The sequence below is a fragment of the Harpia harpyja genome, chromosome 18, assembly GCF_026419915.1.
Source record: "Harpia harpyja isolate bHarHar1 chromosome 18, bHarHar1 primary haplotype, whole genome shotgun sequence".
Classification (NCBI taxonomy): domain Eukaryota; kingdom Metazoa; phylum Chordata; class Aves; order Accipitriformes; family Accipitridae; genus Harpia; species Harpia harpyja.
Window position 1 is genome coordinate 6,369,940 of NC_068957.1, and position 21,761 is coordinate 6,391,700.

Consider the following 21,761-nt stretch of genomic DNA (forward strand, 5'->3'; position numbering starts at 1 on the left):
AGTAAGCATGACAGTATTGAGATTAACATATATTATTTGCCTTTCTGGAATTCCTTCCATTATTGTTCAGGGTCTTTCCATCAGATCTGCTCCCTAGACTCTGACATTCCCAGTATTCTCAAATAACTTCCAGTGTGAGAGAGGAAGGCAACTGGCCCAAAATAAGTACCGTGGATTTAAACTTCCAAGGCATTGATATTTTCTCCTTGCCTTTGAGCTACTTGGACTCCTTTATAGTCTTACATCTGCAGAGATAGAGCAATTTGTACATTTTCATCTGGAGAATTGATTTTGTGTGTGTTTGGGCGGGGAGCATCCTCAGAGTAAGAACCACCTCATACCAAGAATCAAGGATAAAATAAATTTGTGAATCTATGATATTTAAAGAGACTTGTAAAATATGTCAGAACTGCTTAATTATACGATAGGTTCATAAAAGGCACGTAATAGCAACTTGTCAAACTATTCCAGTTTATAAATAATTTACATTTTTCTGTAAGCTCTTTCTCCAGTTGAACAGATAGGTTGATAAAGTAATTTAAATAAGTATCATTTGTCATTCTGTTATTAATAGAAACGAATAATTTTCCATAAGGGAGTATGAAAATTTGAAAGGAAGGGGTTTATGCTCATCTCTGTTTATACAATAGTTTTGTGATTTTCTTTTATCTATTTTGTTTGGACAGTCTACTCTTTATTTTAAATATTTATTTACTGAAATGAATATTTATTTACTCTCCCAGTTAGTTGTTTGAAATTAACAAAATTCTTGGCAAATGGCAACAGCGTGGAGATTTCACAAATCCTACACGTCCACTAAGTTTGCAGAAATACTAAGTGGAAGAGCAGGACCTCGATGGTCTTTCACTTGGGTAATTTTTTTTTTTTTTTTCCCCTGTGTCAGAAAAACAAAAGAGTTGCAGAAAGAGTAGCTGGCACACAATTATTCCTGACTATGCAAAGGACAATGAAATAGTCCTGAAGATGCACTGGGATAAATGCTTTATGTACACTTGAAAATCCTAACTATAAGTTGTTAACTGTACTGGTGGCTAAATTGATGCTGCAGTAAATAAATACTTAGTGAGTGTATCTGGGGTTTCCAGTAGCTCTCTGTTGGTGAGCAAAGTTGGAGCAGTGTTAGAGCTGTCTGCCTGTTCAGCTGCCTCATTCTCATATCGTCATGAGCATCTTAAATAGCAAAGGCACTGTTTGCCAGTGGCGTCAAACTTCTCTTTAATGGCTCATCTCTGAAGTGGGGTTTTTTTCAGGAAAAGTAAGTTGCTTAAAGGGAGAAAGAAAGGGATCTGTTAGTTGAAATGGTAATTTATTTTTTTAATGCACCCAGCCTTCTTTCCTTTTCTTGATGATTAAATATTTTACTTTTCTTTATCCATTACTTTTTGTAAAAAGAATTTAATATCAATGAGGGATAAAATACTTGTATTTTTTAACAGCTGTGTTACAATAGGCTCCACAGGGCTCCAAAGGTGAAAATCCTATCGTGATCTTCTATATACATTCATAACTGCAACCTTTTTTTCTCTGTCCACAGTTCATGCAAAAACTTGAATTTCGTATTAATGTTCCCTCATTTCTCTTGTGACTGTGTCTTTTTGGTAAGACTAAATCTATCATAAATCCACTTGAACTTTATCTCCTTGTGGGAATATGTAGTATTTTAGGTAACACAGTTAGATATGCAGACTAAAAGCAGCTACTTTTGGCATTCTAAGTGCTTTTCAGAAAATGAATCCTGTGGGAGTTAAAATACTACAAAGGCTTGTGTACTTAAGAAATAGGCCATTAAGGCAATATATTGTGTTAGACTTCAGTTGAATATGAGTTACAGTATCAAAAAGTCACTTTCTTTTGCTCTACCAAAAAAAAAAAATTAGCTAAAATATTTGAATATGTTAGCTGCTACATTTTGAATTAACATATAGACTGAAGGGTAAATTCTGTGTTTCTTAAACATGTGTAATCTAATTAGCATTTGTGATTTTTACTGGGATGAATTTTCCCCTTGGCATATGCAATTGCAAACAGGGAGAGCATGGGCTGCAGGCTGCTAGGGGCAGACATCTGCCTGGAGTGGACATCCGTGTAGAGAAGTGCCTGCATCCTTGCTCCCTGAGGACCTGGCATCAGCTGACATGGTTCCTGAAGTTAAGAGAAGATTTGTAATTATGGGGAAGCTTCTCTGCTGGTGAAAATAAGTAGAAATATGCTTTGAAGGGGAAGGAGGTTCAGAAGATGCTTCTTGAGATCACAAGGTGTAATTTAGTTGACAGGGGCATACTCTAAGAACCCTGGGTTGCTGTAGTACTTTAGAGAAATCTAAGTTAAAAAATAAGAATAACACTGCTTTTTGAGAGAATTAAAAAAAAAAAAAGTTATGGGGCAGTTTCATTGGAGGTTATTTCTGCAGTGTGGGCCTCAGTCAAAATTGAGACCAATATTAAGGCTGATAATCCTGTTGGCTCTCTTATTTCCTGAGGAAAGAATTAAGTGTGTTTTTTCAATCTAAATTGTTCTTGATGTATATCAATAAACTATCCCCCCCTGGAAGTACTTTCTCATTAGCACGTATGAGAAGCACTAAAGACCTACTAGTGTCTTTCAACATAACTGTCCAAATGTATGAGCCTAATTTACTCTCCTTGAATTTTATACATTTTTAGCAGCTAAATCTTAATTTTCTTTGATAATGTACTTCTTTAAATGGCAGTATACATTTATTCCTCTTTTTTATGTCTTCTGCTAAAGTGTGTGTTAACCATCATAAATTTTTGATGGGGTGGACAATCTGAACTGTACCCTGCATGTGACAACCTAGCTCATTGCTAGTTGTGAGCTACTTGCCAGCAAGATTTGGTTTTCACCTTTCTTTCAGAGCACAGGTGCAGTATGTGGAGTGAAGTTCCTGTCACTTTTTTATAGTAGCTCAGCTCAATTAAGCAGAACTTTTAAATCAGCTATTTCACAAGAAAGCATTGACTCACCTCTTTGTTACTGAAAACTGTTTGGTGAAATAGTGGCATCCACAACCTCAATTTAAATGAACAATGTAGCCCTTTCAGGGTGGAGTAGAATCAGCCTGCTGATATGATTCAGTCTATATCTCGTTGATACTAGGCTGTAGGTTAGTAATCTGGGACTGTTGCTGGCTTTTTAATTCAAATCCTTTTTGAATTTCGTAAAGAAAAAATAAGAATTGGTTCCGTTTGGAACCATATTTTGTATAAAGGTGATTTTATTCATTTAGTACTGTCAAAAAGAAAGTAAAAGGAGTGTAGTGCAGCTGTGATGGTTCAGCGTCCAATATCAGTATCTGTACTCTTCGTCTCCTACAAAGGTTTGGTCCATGCTGTCTGATGAAACCAAGTGCAGCTTGTTTGTTGTGTATATAATACACAATTAAAATGACACTTAAAAATAGGGCATTGTATGAGCAACACCGTACTTAGTTATATCCAGTAACTTTCTGTGATATTGCCTCTATGTCTCCCACGCCCCATGAGCTTTGAAAGTCTCCAAAAAACAGGACTTCTCTGAAGACTGAACGTTTTGTGTTTACCATCTTAGCCATAGGGGAGGGAGAGTTTTTTCCAGAGGGTCTTATAGGTTTTGAAGTCTCTCTTGCAAGCATCTGTGTAGGACTGAGAACCAGTAGCATCCAGTCTCGGGTTCCATTTGTGTCCACAAGTGCTGCCTTGAACTACTTTTCCTCCTTCCTTCTACCAATCAGCCAAGTGCCAGTTTTAAACAGGCACCAGAGAGCATGAAGAACACTGCATTGTAATGTTAGATGAAGTTGGAATGCCAAATATTCCCTTTACTGCAGAAACTACGCAGCTCCTTCCCAGCATATGGGCTATTTTCTCCTAGCCGTCTCCATCAAACCTCATAGTCAGCCTCAAGGCATTTGAGAGACTTGGAAAACAGAGCTAGTGAAGGTGGCATATGTTGCAGCTTCTCGAGTGTAAGGCTGAGACCAAGTCCTCCTCCTGTGAACAAGGGGAAGAGATCAGAGCGGTGATGGAGCACTCCGGAGGGCCCTCGCATCTGTCTTGCTGCTCTGAAAGGAGCAGGAGCCGTGATACCCAGCGCTGCTGGGATGGGCCAGCTGATGCAGTGACAACACCAGGGAGACCTTCCAGGACTCTTGCCTAGGAAAGTGAGGACACGGCCACTTCTTTCTGTTTGCTGCCCACCTTCTTCCCCTGCCCTCTAGAAAAGAGGTTGCCGTTCCCTGAGCTGAAAGCCAGCCCCTGTGGGCTGTCACTACAGCTAAGACCTTCAGGAATGTTTTGATGGCAAAGCAAAGATATTCAGAGATAGATGACTTAAAAATTGAGCCACCTCAGCATATTCTAGCTTAGCATTTTGTTTGTAAATTTTGGTCGATACCTTCAAGAAAATACCTGGGCTTTTTGTTATTTCGGAGAGCGTGCTTAAAATAAGAACCGTTCCTCTCACTGGCTGGTAAGTGGATTAGTTTGGCAAATTAAAGCTTTAGTTAGGATGACAGCAGAATAGAGTGTTTGTCCTCAGTCTCAATCAGTGACTGTTGTCTCTAATGTTTCCTTTCTAGAAATTGAAACAATACTGTGTGCATGTTTGATATTGTACTTAGTCTCTCAAGATGGCATCCCAGGTCTGATGTTCAGTTAGGGTGTGCAGTTCTGTAATCCTTATTTAATTAGAACTCCTTGTCTTACTCCCTGGGAGTTGTGTTTGTAATTGGATTCTCACAAGTGAGAATATGCAGAGGCTACCTCAAAGGGAAGTTGTAATTTGCTGATGCGTGTTACTTACCTGTAGTTCTTCGAGAATGTTTCCTCTGCATATTCACATTATGGGTCCTGTCCGCCTTCTGTTTGTCCTCGGATTTCTACTGCCCTACAGCTGCGGCGTTTAGTAAGAATAACTGAAGTATTGAGCACTGTACAACTCTTTAAAATCTCTGATCGGTTGGTGTCATGAGATGGCACTTGTACAGTCCTAGTAGTCACTGCTCTTCTAGGAGGTTCCTGTAGGTCATCAGCACTGGAGAACCAAAACCCACTGGTGTGAATATGCAAGGACAGCACTCTCAAAGAGCAAGGCAATGGTAAGTACCTTTTCTTTGTCTTCTGTGATTAACCAAATATTTCAAGTGTTACTTTGTAAATTCCCTATTTGCAAATTTGCTACGCTTTTCCCGTGATAAAAACATACTGAGATGAATTTTAGAGCTTTTGCCTTTCTGGCAAAAAGCAAGTATCTGTATTTGTAAGTACTCGCTTCAGTTGTAAATTGATGTACTACTATCAGTGTGTGGGTGTGTACACATATTTGAGCTATAATATATACTTCTATCAGACGAGAAGGCACAACGACAGTGCAGTATTATATTTTACAGAGTTGCACTCTTTTAGTTCTATTATACTTATAGTAGATTAGATAGCAGCGTGAGTCACTGACCAAAAAAGTCTTCTAATAGTATTAACAATGTTAATTCTCAAAACAGATTCTCCAAAAGAAAATCAAAGGTATATTGCTTTTCACTTCTAAATTTTTTTCTGAACTTTTGTTTTTTCCAGACATGGAATTCTGTGACACTCCCCATATTCTGTGCTCTGGCTATCAAACAGATTTACACGGTGTAGCTGAGCACAGTTACCCGCTAGAGGTGGGCTCAGATGTGGACACTGAGACAGAAGGTGGTGCGTCCCCGGATCATGCCCTGAGGATGTGGATGAGGGGGATGAAGTCGGAACACAGCTCCTGTTTGTCAAGCCGGGCAAACTCAGCGTTGTCGCTCACTGACACTGACCATGAAAGGAAGTCTGATGGGGAGAATGGTAATAAAGAAATGCATCTAATGTACTGAATAGAAGTAGTAATTTATTTGAAACTTTCTTCTTCCACTTCTCTTTTATTTTCCTTTTTTTTGTTTGTTTGGTTTCTTTCTTTTTTCCTCTTCCTTTTTAGGTCTCTTTATTATATGAAAGGTGAAAGGGTTCTTTGGTATGTGTATTGTATTTATAGTGTAGATGGAAAATAAGACAAAAAATGAAACAATGTTTTTGTTAAAACATTATTCTTCTAGAGACCAATTACTTTCCCACATTCTTCATTTTTATGCCATAGGACATTTATCATTTGAGTTTAGTGGCCAATGAATTAGGTTCTAAAACAAATCTATAGATGTACATTTATATCACATTTTGTGTAGAATTGATCCTCTACGTGCTGGCTTCTGGGCGTAGCTTTAAGACTCTACAGCCAGGTGACTTCAGAAAGACAACCTGCAATCCTAAATGCTCTATTTACCTGTAATTTCAGGCTATACCTGAAGACATGCCTTTATCAGTAGGACAGGTTGCGCAGGTCTTTGTCATATCTCAGTTTTGAATTTCTCTGCGTATGGAGGGTGGGTTTCTGGGTTACGTTTTGGGGGGGCAGTTTGTGGGTTTGGTGTTTTTCTGTTTGGTTGGTTGGGGTTTTTTAAATATTTGTTCTCTTTCAGGATCTTTTTACCGATTTGCTTTTCTTATGGTTTAGTGTGTCATGGAAGGGGAAAATGTGTATTTAATTAAGTAACACGGGGGGAATTAATAATTTTTTATCTCTGCATTAAAATCGATGAAAATCTGCTCTAAATGTTTCCTTAAAGAGTATTATAAGTAAACAAATTTATCATGCTTAAGATAACAAGCTTAGCTCATAGTTTAATTTCTGTGTTTAATAGCTACAAGTTATGGCAGGTCTAAATGTAGTTAAATATGTATTTTTAACTGGGTAAGAGATAGGGAAACAGTGAAAGTAGCAAATTGACATTTCAGTGTTGACAGTGATACATTTTAGTAGATGTATAGTCATAAGATGAAGAGAGTTTAGTCATGAATGTCATTTCTACAGTTATGTGTTTTGAATTTGTCAAATACGAAGCTGGTAATTTAATTATAATTTCTTCTGCGTGTTTGTCAATACCAATGATATTGTCCAGTATAGGTTCAAAGACATCAGATTATCTGCATGAGTTTAAAAAAAAAAAAAAAAAAAAAAGGTTTTAGTGCACAGCTCATTTTTAATTAAATATGCCTTTGAGAATTAAGCATTCTACACTATCGCATTGTATCGTGTTGATGGAATCAGTTAATTTTCAGATGCCACCCCATTTGCATGATGATCAATGGATGCCTGCCTTCTAGCTTCCTGCTTCTGCCACATTCTGTGTGGGTTCCATCCTCTGTAAAGTGGTGTTGAGTGGGGGTTTTATGTTTGGGGTTGGGGGTTTTTTTGCATGTTTTCCTAAGACATTTGGGTTTACATGGTGGCTGAAGGAATTGAATCTGGTCTGCTTGGAAGTGGTTGACCCTTAACTATGAAAATCTTTTAAAGGGAATGCTACATGAGAAAGGAATATGCATATTTGTACCATTCAGACTAAGAAATACACATGATCATTTATGTTTTAAGGTGCTGGGAAGCCGATGTATTGAAAGCAGTTTAAGTGTATAACCAAGTTATGTATTTCAGTCTGGAATGCAGTGGTGCAGCTGGGTATTCATATTTTGCTAGCTGTACAAGTTGTACTAAATAAGTCATCTTGCTATAGATGAAAATGATTGTAGGTAGTTAAGGAAATGCTTTTTTTACCTTCATCGTCCTACATTGCAGGAACCATGGGTTAAGTGGCATTAAGATAGGGACACATAATCATTGTGTTTCACCTACAAAGAACGGAGTGGCTTCTTCTAAATGTTTGTCTCAGAGAATGATTTTAATCAATTTAAACTCATTTCCTGCATGGTCTAGAATAGAACAGAGTAGTCCTTTTGCATGTGGCTTTGGTTCTTTGTAAGCTTTATAACAAATTTTTAATCAGGGATTTGTGTTTTAGGTACTTGAATACAAATTTTAACTAAATCATTGGGAGAGGAAAGCGAGGACAAGAGTAAGCGGGAAGAGAGAGAAACTGAGAGCACAAGCCCATTTGAACTCTTTAGTTGTCTCCAGGCAGGGTCAACAGAGCATGTATCAGTGCTTCCTGTGGTGTTGAGTCATTATAATAATTACAGTCTTGAAAGTTAATGTGGATAATTTTAAAGACAGTGATGGTTCAAGCTGTATTCATTTATATTATCTAGTACTTCACAGGTAAGTTCATAGTCAAGATTCCTGATCCAGAGAGCAGCGTGTTTTCCGTCGGGGTTGGCACTCAGTAACAAAGCACTCTTTGAATACAGAAGGTCCTAAATCTCTACTTAAATGAAGTAATAGATGGCACATCTTTCCATTTCTATGCAGTCACTTGTGCCAGGGGCTTTATCAGAGAGCCACAAGTGTTGCATTTATCCGTGTCAGATCCTGCCATGGAATTACTTTCTTTGTGCCAGCCAGTAACTTCTGTGGTGTGAAAATGGGTGAGTGCATAAGATCAGTTGCTGGAAGTTCATGAAATGCTAGTTTCCATTATACTGTCTAATTGCTGTAAAAATCGATACTTAGAAATTCTGGCTTTCGAAGGGTTGACCAAATGGCATGTGAACACAGCTATTTGTAACTGGAGTAAAATTAATGAGGAAGATACAGTTGTTGCATTGTTTGAGAAAACTAATTGCTATTATTGTCTGTGTTTTGAAAAGGTCAGTTGGGTTTTGTTGTTGGGGTGGGTTTTTTTTTTTTTTCTTTTCAACTATGAGAACAATTCTGCCACAAATGCAGAATAGCTTTTTGTGTGATAACATTAGGACAACCAAGTGTGTGGACTCTGGTAGACCTGCTTTCAGGATATTTTTTTTGCTTTCCATTGATCTGAAGCAAATACACTTTTGCAAATTTTATTCTGTTTAGCTGTTCCTTGAATTTCTCGTATTCATTCAAAGCTCTAGCACGAGGTTCCCTAACACAGGATATATACTTCATTATGTATTCTGAGTAGCCCAATTTAAGAATTTATTTGAGGATTATTTTCCTTCACAGACACACCAACTCTGTCATAATCACTGTTTAAACATACTCTGGTTGTTTTGGCAGCGTTGAACAGATTGTGTGAAACACCAACATTCCCGTTTAAATTAGTGTTGTCAATGTTAATGGCAACTAATAATAGCCTATTAGTGCACAAACTGCCTTCAGCTTTGCCTGAGGCTAAGCAAAATATATATTAACTGCAAGTAATGAATGACCAATTCCTTGGGGATCATTGCTTATCTCTGGTATAGTATAAATAGCTCCATTTAAACATGAACAGTGTTACTCTACAGTATGTGAATGTAAATTTCAGACAGAAACACTACAGAATAACAATATCAAAAATAGTTACTTTATGCCATTGAAAAAGCCTACATTTACCCGCAATTCACTGAACCAATGGTATCTGTCATTGCAGCATATCAGAACATTGAGTTCAGTGGTTTAGTCTGCCAGATTACTGAGCTGGCAAATTTAATTATTTCTTTTCTTTTTCCGGAGTAAAGCTATGGTCCAGGAGAGGATACAACCCTGATCTACAAAAAGGGCGGTCTTCAGACAGACATCTAAAACTACATCATGTGACCTGGATCTGCATCCCACACTAGCTAGTGTGCTAAAAAGGAGACTACAGTCCATTTTGTATCCATATACTCTTCCCCATTGAACTGTTCATGCAGTTCATATGTTTTGCTTTACAGGATGTCTGTGCAGCTGTGAAGCGATGAATTTTACCTCAAGTGCATCCATGCCTTGCCATAATCCATTTCTGATCCACGTATGACTTGTTTGCACAACCATCAACTCTTACGCTTTTAGCTATTACATCTCGGCTGAGAGCTAGTATGGAACTTGAGCCATTTCTACAATAACACAATTTGTAACCTGTTTTAGGGTGTCAGATTGTTTTGAAGTACTTTAAAGGCTGACTTGTTTGGCTTACTCCTGACACATACTTAGATCTTTTTATGCAATTAGTTATTCTTTCTCTACTAAGTAGTGAGAACCAATAGCAGAGTACTGGATTCCCAGTACTGGATGAGTGTGTTGGGAAATGCACACTCAGTCTTGGAGCCAGATTCATGTTCAATTCCTTTGGCTGCATTATTTTATGACAACTAGGCATTGGCTATAGTTCACAACAGCTTCTTTGAGACTTGTAGGCAAGAAATTAGGGTGTTAGTACAGGCTGAAATACCACTAGACTGGTCATGGAATATAGCTTTAGAGTGCTTGAGATCTGGCCAGGGGATTTTTTTTTTTTAAAAAACGTATTTGTCTTTTTAAAAACAAGGCAAGGGGGGGGGGGGGGCAGCTATGAAAAAAAAGTAGTTGTTTCCTTTTTCCCACAGAAATTATTGGGAAACGTCTTTCTTAGAATCTGATCCTATACACTTATGTTATTTGGAACAATAATTTTAATAATATCAATAAATTTAAACATCAGAGTGCAAAGATAGAATAATAATATTAGCCATATATTAATAAGTGGATGTAGTAGATTAGTAGGTTACAGATCAAAGCTGAGTTTAATGACATAGAAACATGTAAGATTAATCTTGTGTAATTCACCGAAGTAATTGTTTTATACCCTGTGAGCAGTGGTCCATTTAACAGAGCTTTTGACTCTCCCTAAATCTCTGGGGTTTTTTCACTTTGATTGCTGGGCAGATGGGTGACTTTTGGGCAAGTCACTTCAGCTCTTTGCACTTCAGATTTAGTATCTTAACAGTATCTGTTAAAGGGATAAAGATGCTTAATTAGTAAAGAAAATACTGGAATTGCTGATGCTGTATGAAAAACACAGCTTTGTGAATGCTGTAGTTATTCAAACATGGGAAGGATTTAGCTAAGGACAAGGTTCTGGTTTAATTTATGGTGTGTGTCAGTAGACCTACTGTGAATTCACACCTGTTTAAATTAGACTCGAATTTGGCTCTTCATAAAAGTCTTGTGTTTAATGCGAGAAAGTGAGAGCATTGGGATTAATGTTGCTGTTATTTACTGTTATTTTGTAAACAAGCCAGGCATTAAAGCTGATCCTGGCTTTCTCATTTCTCCAGGAAATTATTACCAGCAGCTACATTATAATAACAATACATGCTCTGAGAAGAAGTATGCATGTGACTGACTTTCTATGCAGGATCGTGTTTGTAATAACGATGGCTGTATCTGAAGTATTTCCATTAGCTCCTGTCCTGTCACTCTATTTACAATGGTACAATTAAGAAATTGAGTTACTAATCTGCAAGTAGAGCAGTTAGGTCAAATATGTGTAAGTAGCCTTGAAAATATAAAGGTAGGTATCAGTCTTACTCCCATTCCATCTGTGCCGTTTAATATTTTTCTCTTCATTCCTAGTGTGCTTTACTTTGCCTTTTTATTGTGGCATGGATTGCATTCATGTTTTTACACTCCTGTCTGTTGGATGGTTTTAGTCACCTAATAGACTAAGGCAACCTCATCACTTAAAACGCAAAACTCCCACGGTGAAATTCCGTCAACTTCTGGAGTTTACTATAGCTTGTCAGATATTTCATATATGATACTCTTTGATATTTGACAGAAAAGGGCCACTAATCTTCCCTTAATAAGACTTCTTTTGCTTTTGTTGTGGTTTTTTTTTTCTCTTTCTAGTGTTTAGATGGTATTTATGTCGGTTGCTTCTGCTGTTGTTTCAAAGAAACCTCCTCAGGGTCAAAGGAAGCACGTGAATCTCTGCAGTAACATAGCGATGCCTTTTGAGGAGCATTGGAGTATACATTGACATTGTAACTGCTCTGCTGGAGTTGTTAAGAGTGTAAGTTGCTTCTGTTGACCTCAGAGTGGTTCCTTTGGCAATGTTACTGTCTCAAAGGAAGCATGTAAGTCATCTGAATTGCTTTGGATAAGCGTGAGATGCTTCTGTGAGCACTGTAACATCACCTCAGTTGTAATATCATGAAAGTCTTGCGTTTGTGCCCCTAGTATTTAAGCCATTTATGAAATTGCTCATATGTGGAAATTCAGCTAATGATGAGTTGTTGTCTGTCAGTATTGTGAGGAAAATCCTGCCTTTTGAAAGGACTATCTTCATTACTTTTTCTGACTGACAGGGGCATTGTATCTGCATATCTGCTATTTTAATCTTTACAGTTTTCATAGGGTATATTAAAATCAGTACACAATGTTAAAACATTCTGTTTATAGTGTTTCTCTTTTAAGCCCAGTGAACACTAATTTAAAGACAAATATCAAACAGTGTTTAATATTTTATACTGAAGATAATGAAACAGTATTTAGAACATAGCAGAAATATTTTTTATATTCCATAATCCAAATTACCTTTGCCCACCACGTAGTAAAAAGTATCTGTGCATTTGCACAAGGCTGTGTAATATTTTTAGCCCTGCAGTTTTGTTTTCTTTCATGGGTAGCTAAAAGAGGGGAGGGAGGGAGGGAAGCTTGAGGAGAACAGTCAGGTCTACTTTTTATCCCAGAAATTAGTAACTTGGCACTAGAGCTCAAAAAAAATCACTTGGCTTTCCTCCCCTGTGTTATGCTTAAGGAGCCTGTAGCAATATAAATTATTGCTCCTTCTTTCTGCTAAATCCTTTTGAGTTTCTCAGGTGGAAATGAGCATGCAGGAAAAGTATTTCCACAAATACTTGGCAGTGCTGCTGCAGTTCTTGGGAACTCTGTTTATCTAGCCTGCCACAGGGAGGGAAAGATGAGATGGGATAGGCAGTAAGGCACCTGCCTTCAGAGTGCTGCGATGCAAAAGCGTGAGGATTATCTGACTCTTCATTTCAGCAATCTTTGTGAGACTAGGGGGACGCTGAACAAAATACTTTTTCTGTTGTTAAACATTTACCATGAATTCTACATGAGGACCTCTCTGGACTAGTGTATCGCTGGGAACAGTTCCATTCTAAACAATCACATGCCTATCCTGATATTTTATTTATGGTTTTTTATTATTAAGTTTATAATATGTTTTATTTCTCATCTCTGTTGGTTAAAATTTAAAATGTATTAGAAGATCAGAAATCTGCTTTACAGAAACAACCTACAGTCATATTTTATATAGAATAAATTATTTATTTTAGTTTAATACTTATTTTGAAATATAATCAATTCTCACTTACATGTCTTAAAATGTAAATGTTCCTGACAGTTGGAACCTGTTTTTCATCAAAGTTCGGGATGTTCTGCTGAAAGCTGCCAGTGGAACATCATTAGTGTGAAATAAGGCTAACAGGAAAACTGGTGAACTACTTCCCATACAAGATTATAGTTAAGGCTACTAGATAAATAAGATCAAATTACTCTTATTTGGTTCCTTATACCCTCAGCCAGTATGGTTTTAAATACAAAGATATTAGAGCTTTTTTCTTCCCGCTAGCAAAATGTTTTTCAGCTATTCCAAACTGTAATATTTAAGTGAGACAAAAAACCAAGAGATCTAGCAAACGAGTACAGGATTGGTAGAAAAGTGGAAAATACTGACAAATTATCCTTTTAGGGTCTAGCAAGGTTTAATCTAAATACATTTCTTCTTGACAGTATGAGATCTTCTAAGAATTTATTGGTGTCCTACCATGGATGACAAAAGATTGCTCGTTCTTCCTCTTCAGCCTTTTTTCATTTTTACCCGTTTAATTCATTGTGTATTAAATTACATGAGAAAGTCTTATCTTCCATTTTCAAATTTGTTAGTATTTCATTTCCTCTCGGGCTTAGGAGTAAGATGAAGATCAGCATAAATCTGTATTATTCAGAGTTACAAATATTAGCGTATCCTCATCTTACAAGCGGGAAGTATTGATAGTAGCAAATATCTTTGGTTAGCCCATCTAGAAGACACATAGGAAATGGAGGAAGTGGCTGCTTCCCATGGCTGCAACATTCATAGTCCTCTAAAAGTGAAAGCTAAACCAAACATATTAGGCTATTTCTTATTTCTGCGATAGAAAATAGGATAAGAATGGGAAGTTGTATATGAAATTACAGTTAGTTTGTACAGAATAATGCAGATTTGAATACTGCTTGTTTCAACTTGCTTTCATATACAGGTCTTATGAAATGAAATTCAGTATTTTGGATATTAATTTTGTTTTCTTTAATCATGCCTAGCTCTACACCCTAACTTTTTATTTTGTAATATGAGCATAAGAGGAATTGTGTATAATTAGCTCTTCTACAATATGGGTCTAGGAGCACTGAATAATTCCTGCAGGCTGCTTCCTCTCCCTAAAAGGTGTTTTTGAGTAATATTTTAATTAGATTCACATATTCTGATGACTAATTATATTGCCAGTGTTGTTTTCTTATCTTAAGTTTCTACTCCACATGATTTGCAATGTAGATTTTATACAGTGCTTCACAACGCTGATTTTCAATTGAGCAGCACGTGTCAGCATGTGATCGTAAGTTGTTCGCCATGAGATGTATTGGCAGTACAGAGAAGCAGCCCTTCGGGCAACAGAAACCAAATGTTGTAAAGTAACTATGTTCCTTTGCTTTGGGTTTTATCCAGAAAAGGAGCTGGGGAAAGTCAGTGGTCTGGAGGTTCTTTTATTCCATGAAACCACACTTCCTAAAAATTTATATGTGGGAGGAAATGCCTGGGAGTGAGGATGACTTAGGACATCAGGTGAGGGTTGTTCAGCTCTATTGTTAGAAATGTTGCTAAAAGCTACCAAAAGCATGTAAGAAAACCAAGGGACAAAAGTTAAGGCTACTTCTAAACTGTATATAGTATTTATTATGGTTCATAGCACTCCTCCCTCCCCATCTCATCAGTTTGTACATTAGATGGATTTTATATCTTCTCTGATATCGTCAGAAATGTAATCAAGATGGCATGGTGCACTAGAACTAAAAGAATAAAAAGCTTCAGTATTTTAACTACAGGCAAGTCAAGAGAGAAATGTTTGTATCTATTAAATGTCCTCCTATCCCCAAATGACATGCATGTTGAACAAGTGTGGACACATGAATATCAATGATTTTGAATTTCTGTGACTCCAGCTACTAGACTTTCTCCCTGTTTTTCTTTCTCTGAAGATCCCATGTAGTTTTAGCATTGGTTATGCTAATAAATACTGCAGAGTATGACTCCAGTTTGATGAAGCCAGTGTTGTCTTGTCTTAGGGGTATATTTGTGGAACAGTTGAATGTTACTGATGAACTGTTAATTTTCTTTTGGCTTTTGAATCTAGTCATTGTAATGAGCATTACCAAATGTTGCTTTGGGCTTGTTTACATCAATGTAGTAAGCATGTCACTTGCTTTTTGAAGCTGAAATGATTTCACATTTGTAAATGAGCTTCGAATAATTCATGGGGCTTTATTCTTGTCTTTTCCAAAATATTGTTACATTTCCTATCAATCAAGTACCATAGCCAAGGAAGAGTCGAAGCTATATTTTCTGTAGGAACGGGTGAAGCCATTTCTTTAATGAACTTGATGTTAAAGAGAGAGTTTCCTTGTGGTGTGGTATGTTTGCCTGTAGGATCTTCACCATACTGTCACTCCACTGAGCTATAATTCCCTGGTGGGTTGTTTAGTGTTCGTAACAGTATTAAGTGGCTCTCTCCTACACTCTCAAGCAATGCCTTTGTCTTATGGCAGGACAGCAAGCAAAAGGGGGTCTTCGTGCCACAAACACACCCCAGGTTTTCCATAATTAATGGAGTAAAACACATTTGGTCAAAAGGGTATTACTCACATCTTTCAATGTAGCTTTTAAACTGTAAATGCAATATGATTTTCCTTCTGCCTACAATTATTTTTCAGTAAATGTGTGGTGGATTGACCCTTGCTGGACGCCAGGTGCCCACCAAAGGCGCTCTATCACTCCTCTCCTCAGCTGGATAGGGGTGAGAAAATATAACAAAAGGCTCATCGGTCAAGATAAGGACAGGGAGAGATCATTCAGCAATTACCATCACAGGCAAAACAGACTCGACTTGGGGAAAATTAACTTAATTTATTGCCAATCAAACCAGAGTAGGGTAATGAGAAATAAAACGAAATCTTAAAACACCTTCCCCCCACCCCTCCCTTCTTCCCAGGCACAGCTTCACTCCCAAATTCTCTACCGACCCCCCCAAGCAGCACAGGTGGATGGGCAATAGGCGTTACGGTCAGTTCATCACACGTTGTCTCTGCCGCTTCATCCTTCAGGGGCAGGACTCCTCACGCTCTTTGCCTGCTCCAACGTGGGGTCCCTCCCCACGGGTCCACAGGTCCTGCCAGGAGGCTGCTCCAGCGCGGGCTTCCCACGGGGTCCCAGCCTCCTTCGGGCACCCACCTGCTCCGACGTCGGGTCCTCCCCGGGCTGCAGGTGGATATCTGCTCCACCGTGGACCTCCCTGGGCTGCAGGGGGACAGCCTGCCTCACCATGGTCTTCCCCATGGGCTGCAGGGGAATCTCTGCTCCGGCGCCTGGAGCATCTCCTCCCCCTCCTTCTGCACTGACCTGGGGGTCTGCAGGGTTGTTTCTCTTACATGTTCTCACTCCTCTCTCTGGCTGCAGTTTCTGTGCCACAGCAACTTTTTCTCCCTTCTTAAATATGTTATCACAGAGACGTAGGTTACCACCAGCGCTGATGGGCTCGGCCTTGGCCAGCAGCGGGTCCGTCTTGGAGCCGGCTGGCATCAGCTCTGTCAGACATGGGGGAAGCTTCTGGCAGCTTCTCACAGAAGCCACCCCTGTAGCTGCCCCCTCCCACTCCCTGCTACCAAAACCTTGCCATGCAGACCCAATACAAAACGTACAACAGAAATTAATACATGCACTTTATATGTACCAAAGCCCCAGTAAGTGTTGTTTAGGCTTAAGTGCCCTTTTCATTGCTTTGTCCAACAGCAATTTCAAGTGGCACTTTTGGTTTGAGAACATCATATTTGATTAACTTTTCCCCAAACAGTGCTTTTGAGACAGCAAACTTTCTGTTATTGTCCAGTCATGCTAAGCTCTTTTAGAGCGAGTAGTTTACTGTTTATTGAAGCGTCAGAATCATAATGCATGCTCTGAATTTATGTTTTTCTGCATAATTTGGTATAAGCATACCTCCAGTTGCACAGTCAGAAAGTATCTGATGTAGTTTACTTGAATTGAATCTTATTTGATTTGAATCTGCTTGAACTGTTGATGTTGGGATCACATAATAGAGCTGCTTGCTAGTCGTGCATTGTCAATGGGATCTGATGAGTGCTGCAATATTTACAGCTCAGCACTAGAGACTTTTCATATCACAGAATGTCATAGAATGGTTTGGGTTGGAAGGGACCTTAAAGATCACCTAGTTCCAACCCTCCTGCCATGGACAGGGACACCTTCCACCAGACCAGGTTGCTCAAAGCCCCATCCAACCTGGCCTTGAACACTGCCAGCGATGGGGCAGCCATCATTTGTGTTCTTTGTGACAAAACAATTTCTGGATGCTTGCATCTTGTTTACCACAAAAATCTTAGAAGAACGTACCCGAATAATAGCTACTGTTGCAGGTTCTCAGACTGCTTCATAAGATAGCGGTGTATTTTGTGACTTCTTCTAGCTGGTGGTCTGCGTAAGCCAGATCTTGCCGATTGCGATACAGCTGCATTTTGGGGGTGGCAACGGATTGCATTCTCTCATATGCTGTCAGAAAGGGATGCTGTTTTAGGTTGTGCTGCTGATCACAGGTAGGGGCGGAACTCTAGCTGTAAAGGGATAAAGCTCCTGGTGAAAGGAAAATCTCCAAATTTATGTTTATGTACTGGAGAATTTTTCTCAAGAGACTAAAAAACTTCCCAGAATATTACATAATTTCCTTTTATAAGGAAGATGGTAGTGATGAAGTCTCGTTTCTAGTCACAGAAACTGCTTTTGAAAGGTCGAGATAGAGGTAGTGAATATGCACCTAGCTTATGACGGTGGTTGCCTTCCTGGTATAATTATAAAAGGCTTGGTTTACACCTGCCCAAAGGTCACGTCTTGGTAAGTAAGGTGACGTACATTTTCTTTGTAGTAGCTCATTCAAATTAGTTCAGCATAAATGAAAAGCCATGTTTATGCACGGCTTTGCGACCTAGATTTCCCTTTTGTGGAATGGTGCAACAATATAGTCAACTTACTCAGGTCTTACTGTGCTATCCTGACTGTCAAGATCCATTTTTATATCAGTAGCCTGAATGTGACTGAAAGAGCCATGCTTTTGTGGCGTAGTGAGAGAGGAGCTAGAAGTTGCTGTTCTGAGGAAGATGCCACCCTCAGTTGTTATCAGTGCATGTTTGCTCGTACGTAGTCAGTGTGTTTGGGGTTAGCTGTTGGTGCTCTGCCAAGTCTCTGCTGTCTTTTGGTGTCTTCTCGGTGCCAGTGGCGTAAGGGATGCTGCAGTCCTGAGAAATCTGCCTACTTTGATAGGAAGAGAACATGAAAGATGATCTGTGGTGCAGGTTCACAAGGAAGCCTTTGCATCCCACCTCTCCCTTGCTCAGGTTAACATCAGACTACTAAAGGGCTTTGTGCCTTTTTCAAAAATCCTCAGCCCTTCCCTCTCCCAGCCCAGCAATTGGTAAGAACGTGACTGTCCTAGTGCTTCGATAAAGGAAGGCCTTCCCTCCCATTTTGTGGGATTTTGTGGGCTAGCGAGTGCTGGCGAGCACCTGGGAAGGTGGGCGCAGTGGCTGCAGTCTGCCAGGGCTTCCCTGCCGAAGGCAATAGAGCCCGACTGGTTTTCTTCCAGAGCGTCTGTAATTATTCACTGTTTCGAATTGCAGTTCTTACTTTCTAACAAGGGGCGCTGCCCAAATGCTTTTTTGTGATGCGCTCAATGTGTCTACAACTATCTTTTATGTCTTTGCCCGTGGGGAAAAATATAATTGAGTCATTCTTCCTCAAGCCTGCATGGCTGTGTGTTCAGTCAGTACAATGTTCATCTCGACATTCCTATTGATGGTTGCATTGATTATTTTTATTCTAGCTTGTGATTCTGTCTCCATTCTAGCTTTTTAATTTTTATAGTTCACTTCCTTTTGAACAGCAAATTCAGCTGTGTTTGGTTGTGTGCATGTTTTGTTAGAAATATAATCTCCTGAATACAGATTTCTCCGTAGTAGCTAATAACCTACAGTACTTGAAAGCTCCTTTTTCTTTTTCTTTTTTTAACCTATCTTTTTTCCAATACATTTTCTGATTCCTGCACTACAGTTCAGTTTTTATTGGATCATTTTAGAGCATCATAATTCATTTCTGATCCCTGGTACCTCTCATCCATATCTGAAGTGGTCCACATTGTTTCAGTCACTCATTTTTGTTTACATCTTTTCTCTGAAGACAGTCTTCTGCGTTTTGTCTCAAAATATCTTTCAGGCTGGCACCACCATTTTAGTCTTGTGATATCCAATTTCCTTTTAATACAAAATCAAATAAAAAGCATTTTCTGTACTTTACCAGGCAACTATAGCGGAATTTTTTGAGCTTTCTTGTAGGTATCTTATAAAAGGGTTGGTGGCTAATATAGGCAAAAAACCTAAATCATAACTATCTGGAAAATAAAAGGGGAAAAAAAAAGTAGAAAGACTGTTTTATACTGAATGCATTTTTAAACAGTACTACAGCTGTACATACAATAAAATAAACATGTTTATATGCAATTACTTTAGAATTTAAACAGTGCTTATTAATGTTAAATAAAGACCCATAATAAAATAAGTAAACAGTCTAAATCAATTGGGTTTTTTCATAAATCTTTGTGGAATTATTTGTTCATTCATCGCTTCTATAATTAGAATGATTATCTACCTTCTGCTTGGGAAAAAGGAAAAAAGGAAGAAAAAAAACCAACACATATCCCTTCACGTTGCAGAAAGTGACATCAAAGCCTGCAGTTTCAGTTGGGTTTCTCTCTCAGGCTCAGTAAGAACTCTTAAGATACTGAATCATGGTCAAATTTATGGCAAGAAGCCTCTGTTAAAAGAAATGGCAGTGAGTTGCCATTTTTAAATGGTTTCAGATTATTTTCTTCCAAAGCTTAAGGTTTGTGCGATCATGAAACAAAATATAATTCCTGGCTGTGAACTCCCGTAAATTGATCCGGGCTCTAGACAGCTGGCAGAGCTCAGGTTGTAGGTTCCCACTGGGGAAATCTGCATTAGGAGTCAGAGTGCGGAAACAGAAATAACCTGCAGCCAGCTTGGAAACAGCACGGGTAGTCCACGAAGTGGAGATGTTTGGCTGATAGCTTTGCCAGCTCAGATCATGTTTTGATGATAATCTTTGAGAGCAATTCCCTGTATCACCAAAAAAACATAGTCTCCTGCACTGCTATCCCTGTTGTTGCTGCCCTTTCACTATATTATCATGTAATTTGCAGTTCTGTATGCCTGTGGGGAAAAAAAATAGTAGTCAAGTACCCTTTGAAGTATAGTTGTCTAGTTCAGGTGTACAACATAGCTGCCAAAAATATGTAGCAGGAGCTTCTCATCCTGCTGCTTTCCTTCCTTCCTGCCATAATGTTCTCTGGTTGCTTGCCTCTCTTAAAGTCTCCTACGTCCTCTGAGGACATCAACACATTTCTGTGATGATGTTGATAAAGTCCTTGATAATGTTCTGAAGCTTGAATCCTAAATAAGTATCATTGTGCTGATAAAGCAGAAAAACCAAGCTAACTCAAGAAGTGGAAACATGAGGTGTTAAATTAGTTTTAAAACGTCTGTATAATTTTCCAAAGCAATCATTTCCTGGAGAACTAATACTCCTGCGATGCAGAGAGAGATCTTTTGACATGTATGTCAGCCTCTTTGTGCATAGTCTTCTAGGATGCAAGTTTGGGGTTGGCTGCGTTGCTTATTCTGGTAGGTGGCAAATACACACCTGCTCTGTCTCAGTACAGCTGCTACTTGTAGCAGCTTAAAGTGTTTGAGCGTTGGCAGCATTTATATATCTCATAAATGTGAGTGGTTGCACTGAAATCAATCGCTACTCAAGTTAAAAAGGTAAGCAGGTGAAAAGTGTGAAATTTGTTTATCTCAGTGGATAAATTTGCTGTTGGTTTTTAGCTTGACTTGCACAACTGATACATCAAAATTTCAATTAATTTGAAAAGTCTTTCAAAATTGATCAGATTAGAGAATTCCTCCTCTTGTTTTCATGTATTGATCCATGTGCAAATACAAGAAAAGCAAACATCCCAAAAAGCAGCTGACTGGGCAGTCGAGTGTTTGCTTGTGCTTATGAATAATAATTGTATTTGGAGGAGTTCTTCAACCGGTGTGTGTCAAGCAGCTTGTGTTGGTAATTTCAGATTTGGACCCTTCTTTGGATGCTTCTAATGAGCCACCAGAACAGGAAGAAGACAAGTAGGGACAGTTGCCTAGAAATTCTCCACTACAAGTAGGTCTTTCTGACAGGCTCACTGTGTTTGGCTGATTTAATTACTTCTAAAAATATTTTCTCCATGTTTGTTTTTGAGATAGTGATCTGAAAACAGATCACAAGTATTTTAATGTATTTGTTTTTCTGATCAGTCATTTTATTTCCTTAAGAACAGCAGAACAAGGAACAACCTTCTACTAGCCTGACCTGATTGATTTTAAATGCCTACCAAACTCAATGGCATTTCATAACTCCACATCTTTGAATTAATTTCTTGACTTTTCACTTGAATGTAGCTTGTTTCTACCAATATGAGGGCACCGAGGAGAGATTAGTTAGACACATGCTTCTGGCATGCTTCTGCACCACCTCAGTTGTGTGATAAGCTGATAACTGTGACTGAAATTTGTAGTCAGCCTAGAAGAAAATAGAGAAGTAGAAAGCCCCG

At 38.6% G+C, this 21,761-nt stretch overlaps 1 protein-coding gene across 3 annotated transcripts in view; it reads left to right on the plus strand.

The window, feature by feature from the left end:
* The window catches only part of TENM1 (teneurin transmembrane protein 1), a 346,769-nt gene that overhangs the window by 115,474 nt on the left and 209,534 nt on the right, over positions 1–21,761 (plus strand). For all 3 annotated transcript variants that reach the window (XM_052813749.1, XM_052813752.1, XM_052813750.1), the window contains one exon: positions 5,589–5,849. In XM_052813749.1, coding sequence (XP_052669709.1) covers positions 5,589–5,849 — 261 coding nt within the window. The remainder of the gene's footprint in view (positions 1–5,588; positions 5,850–21,761) is intronic.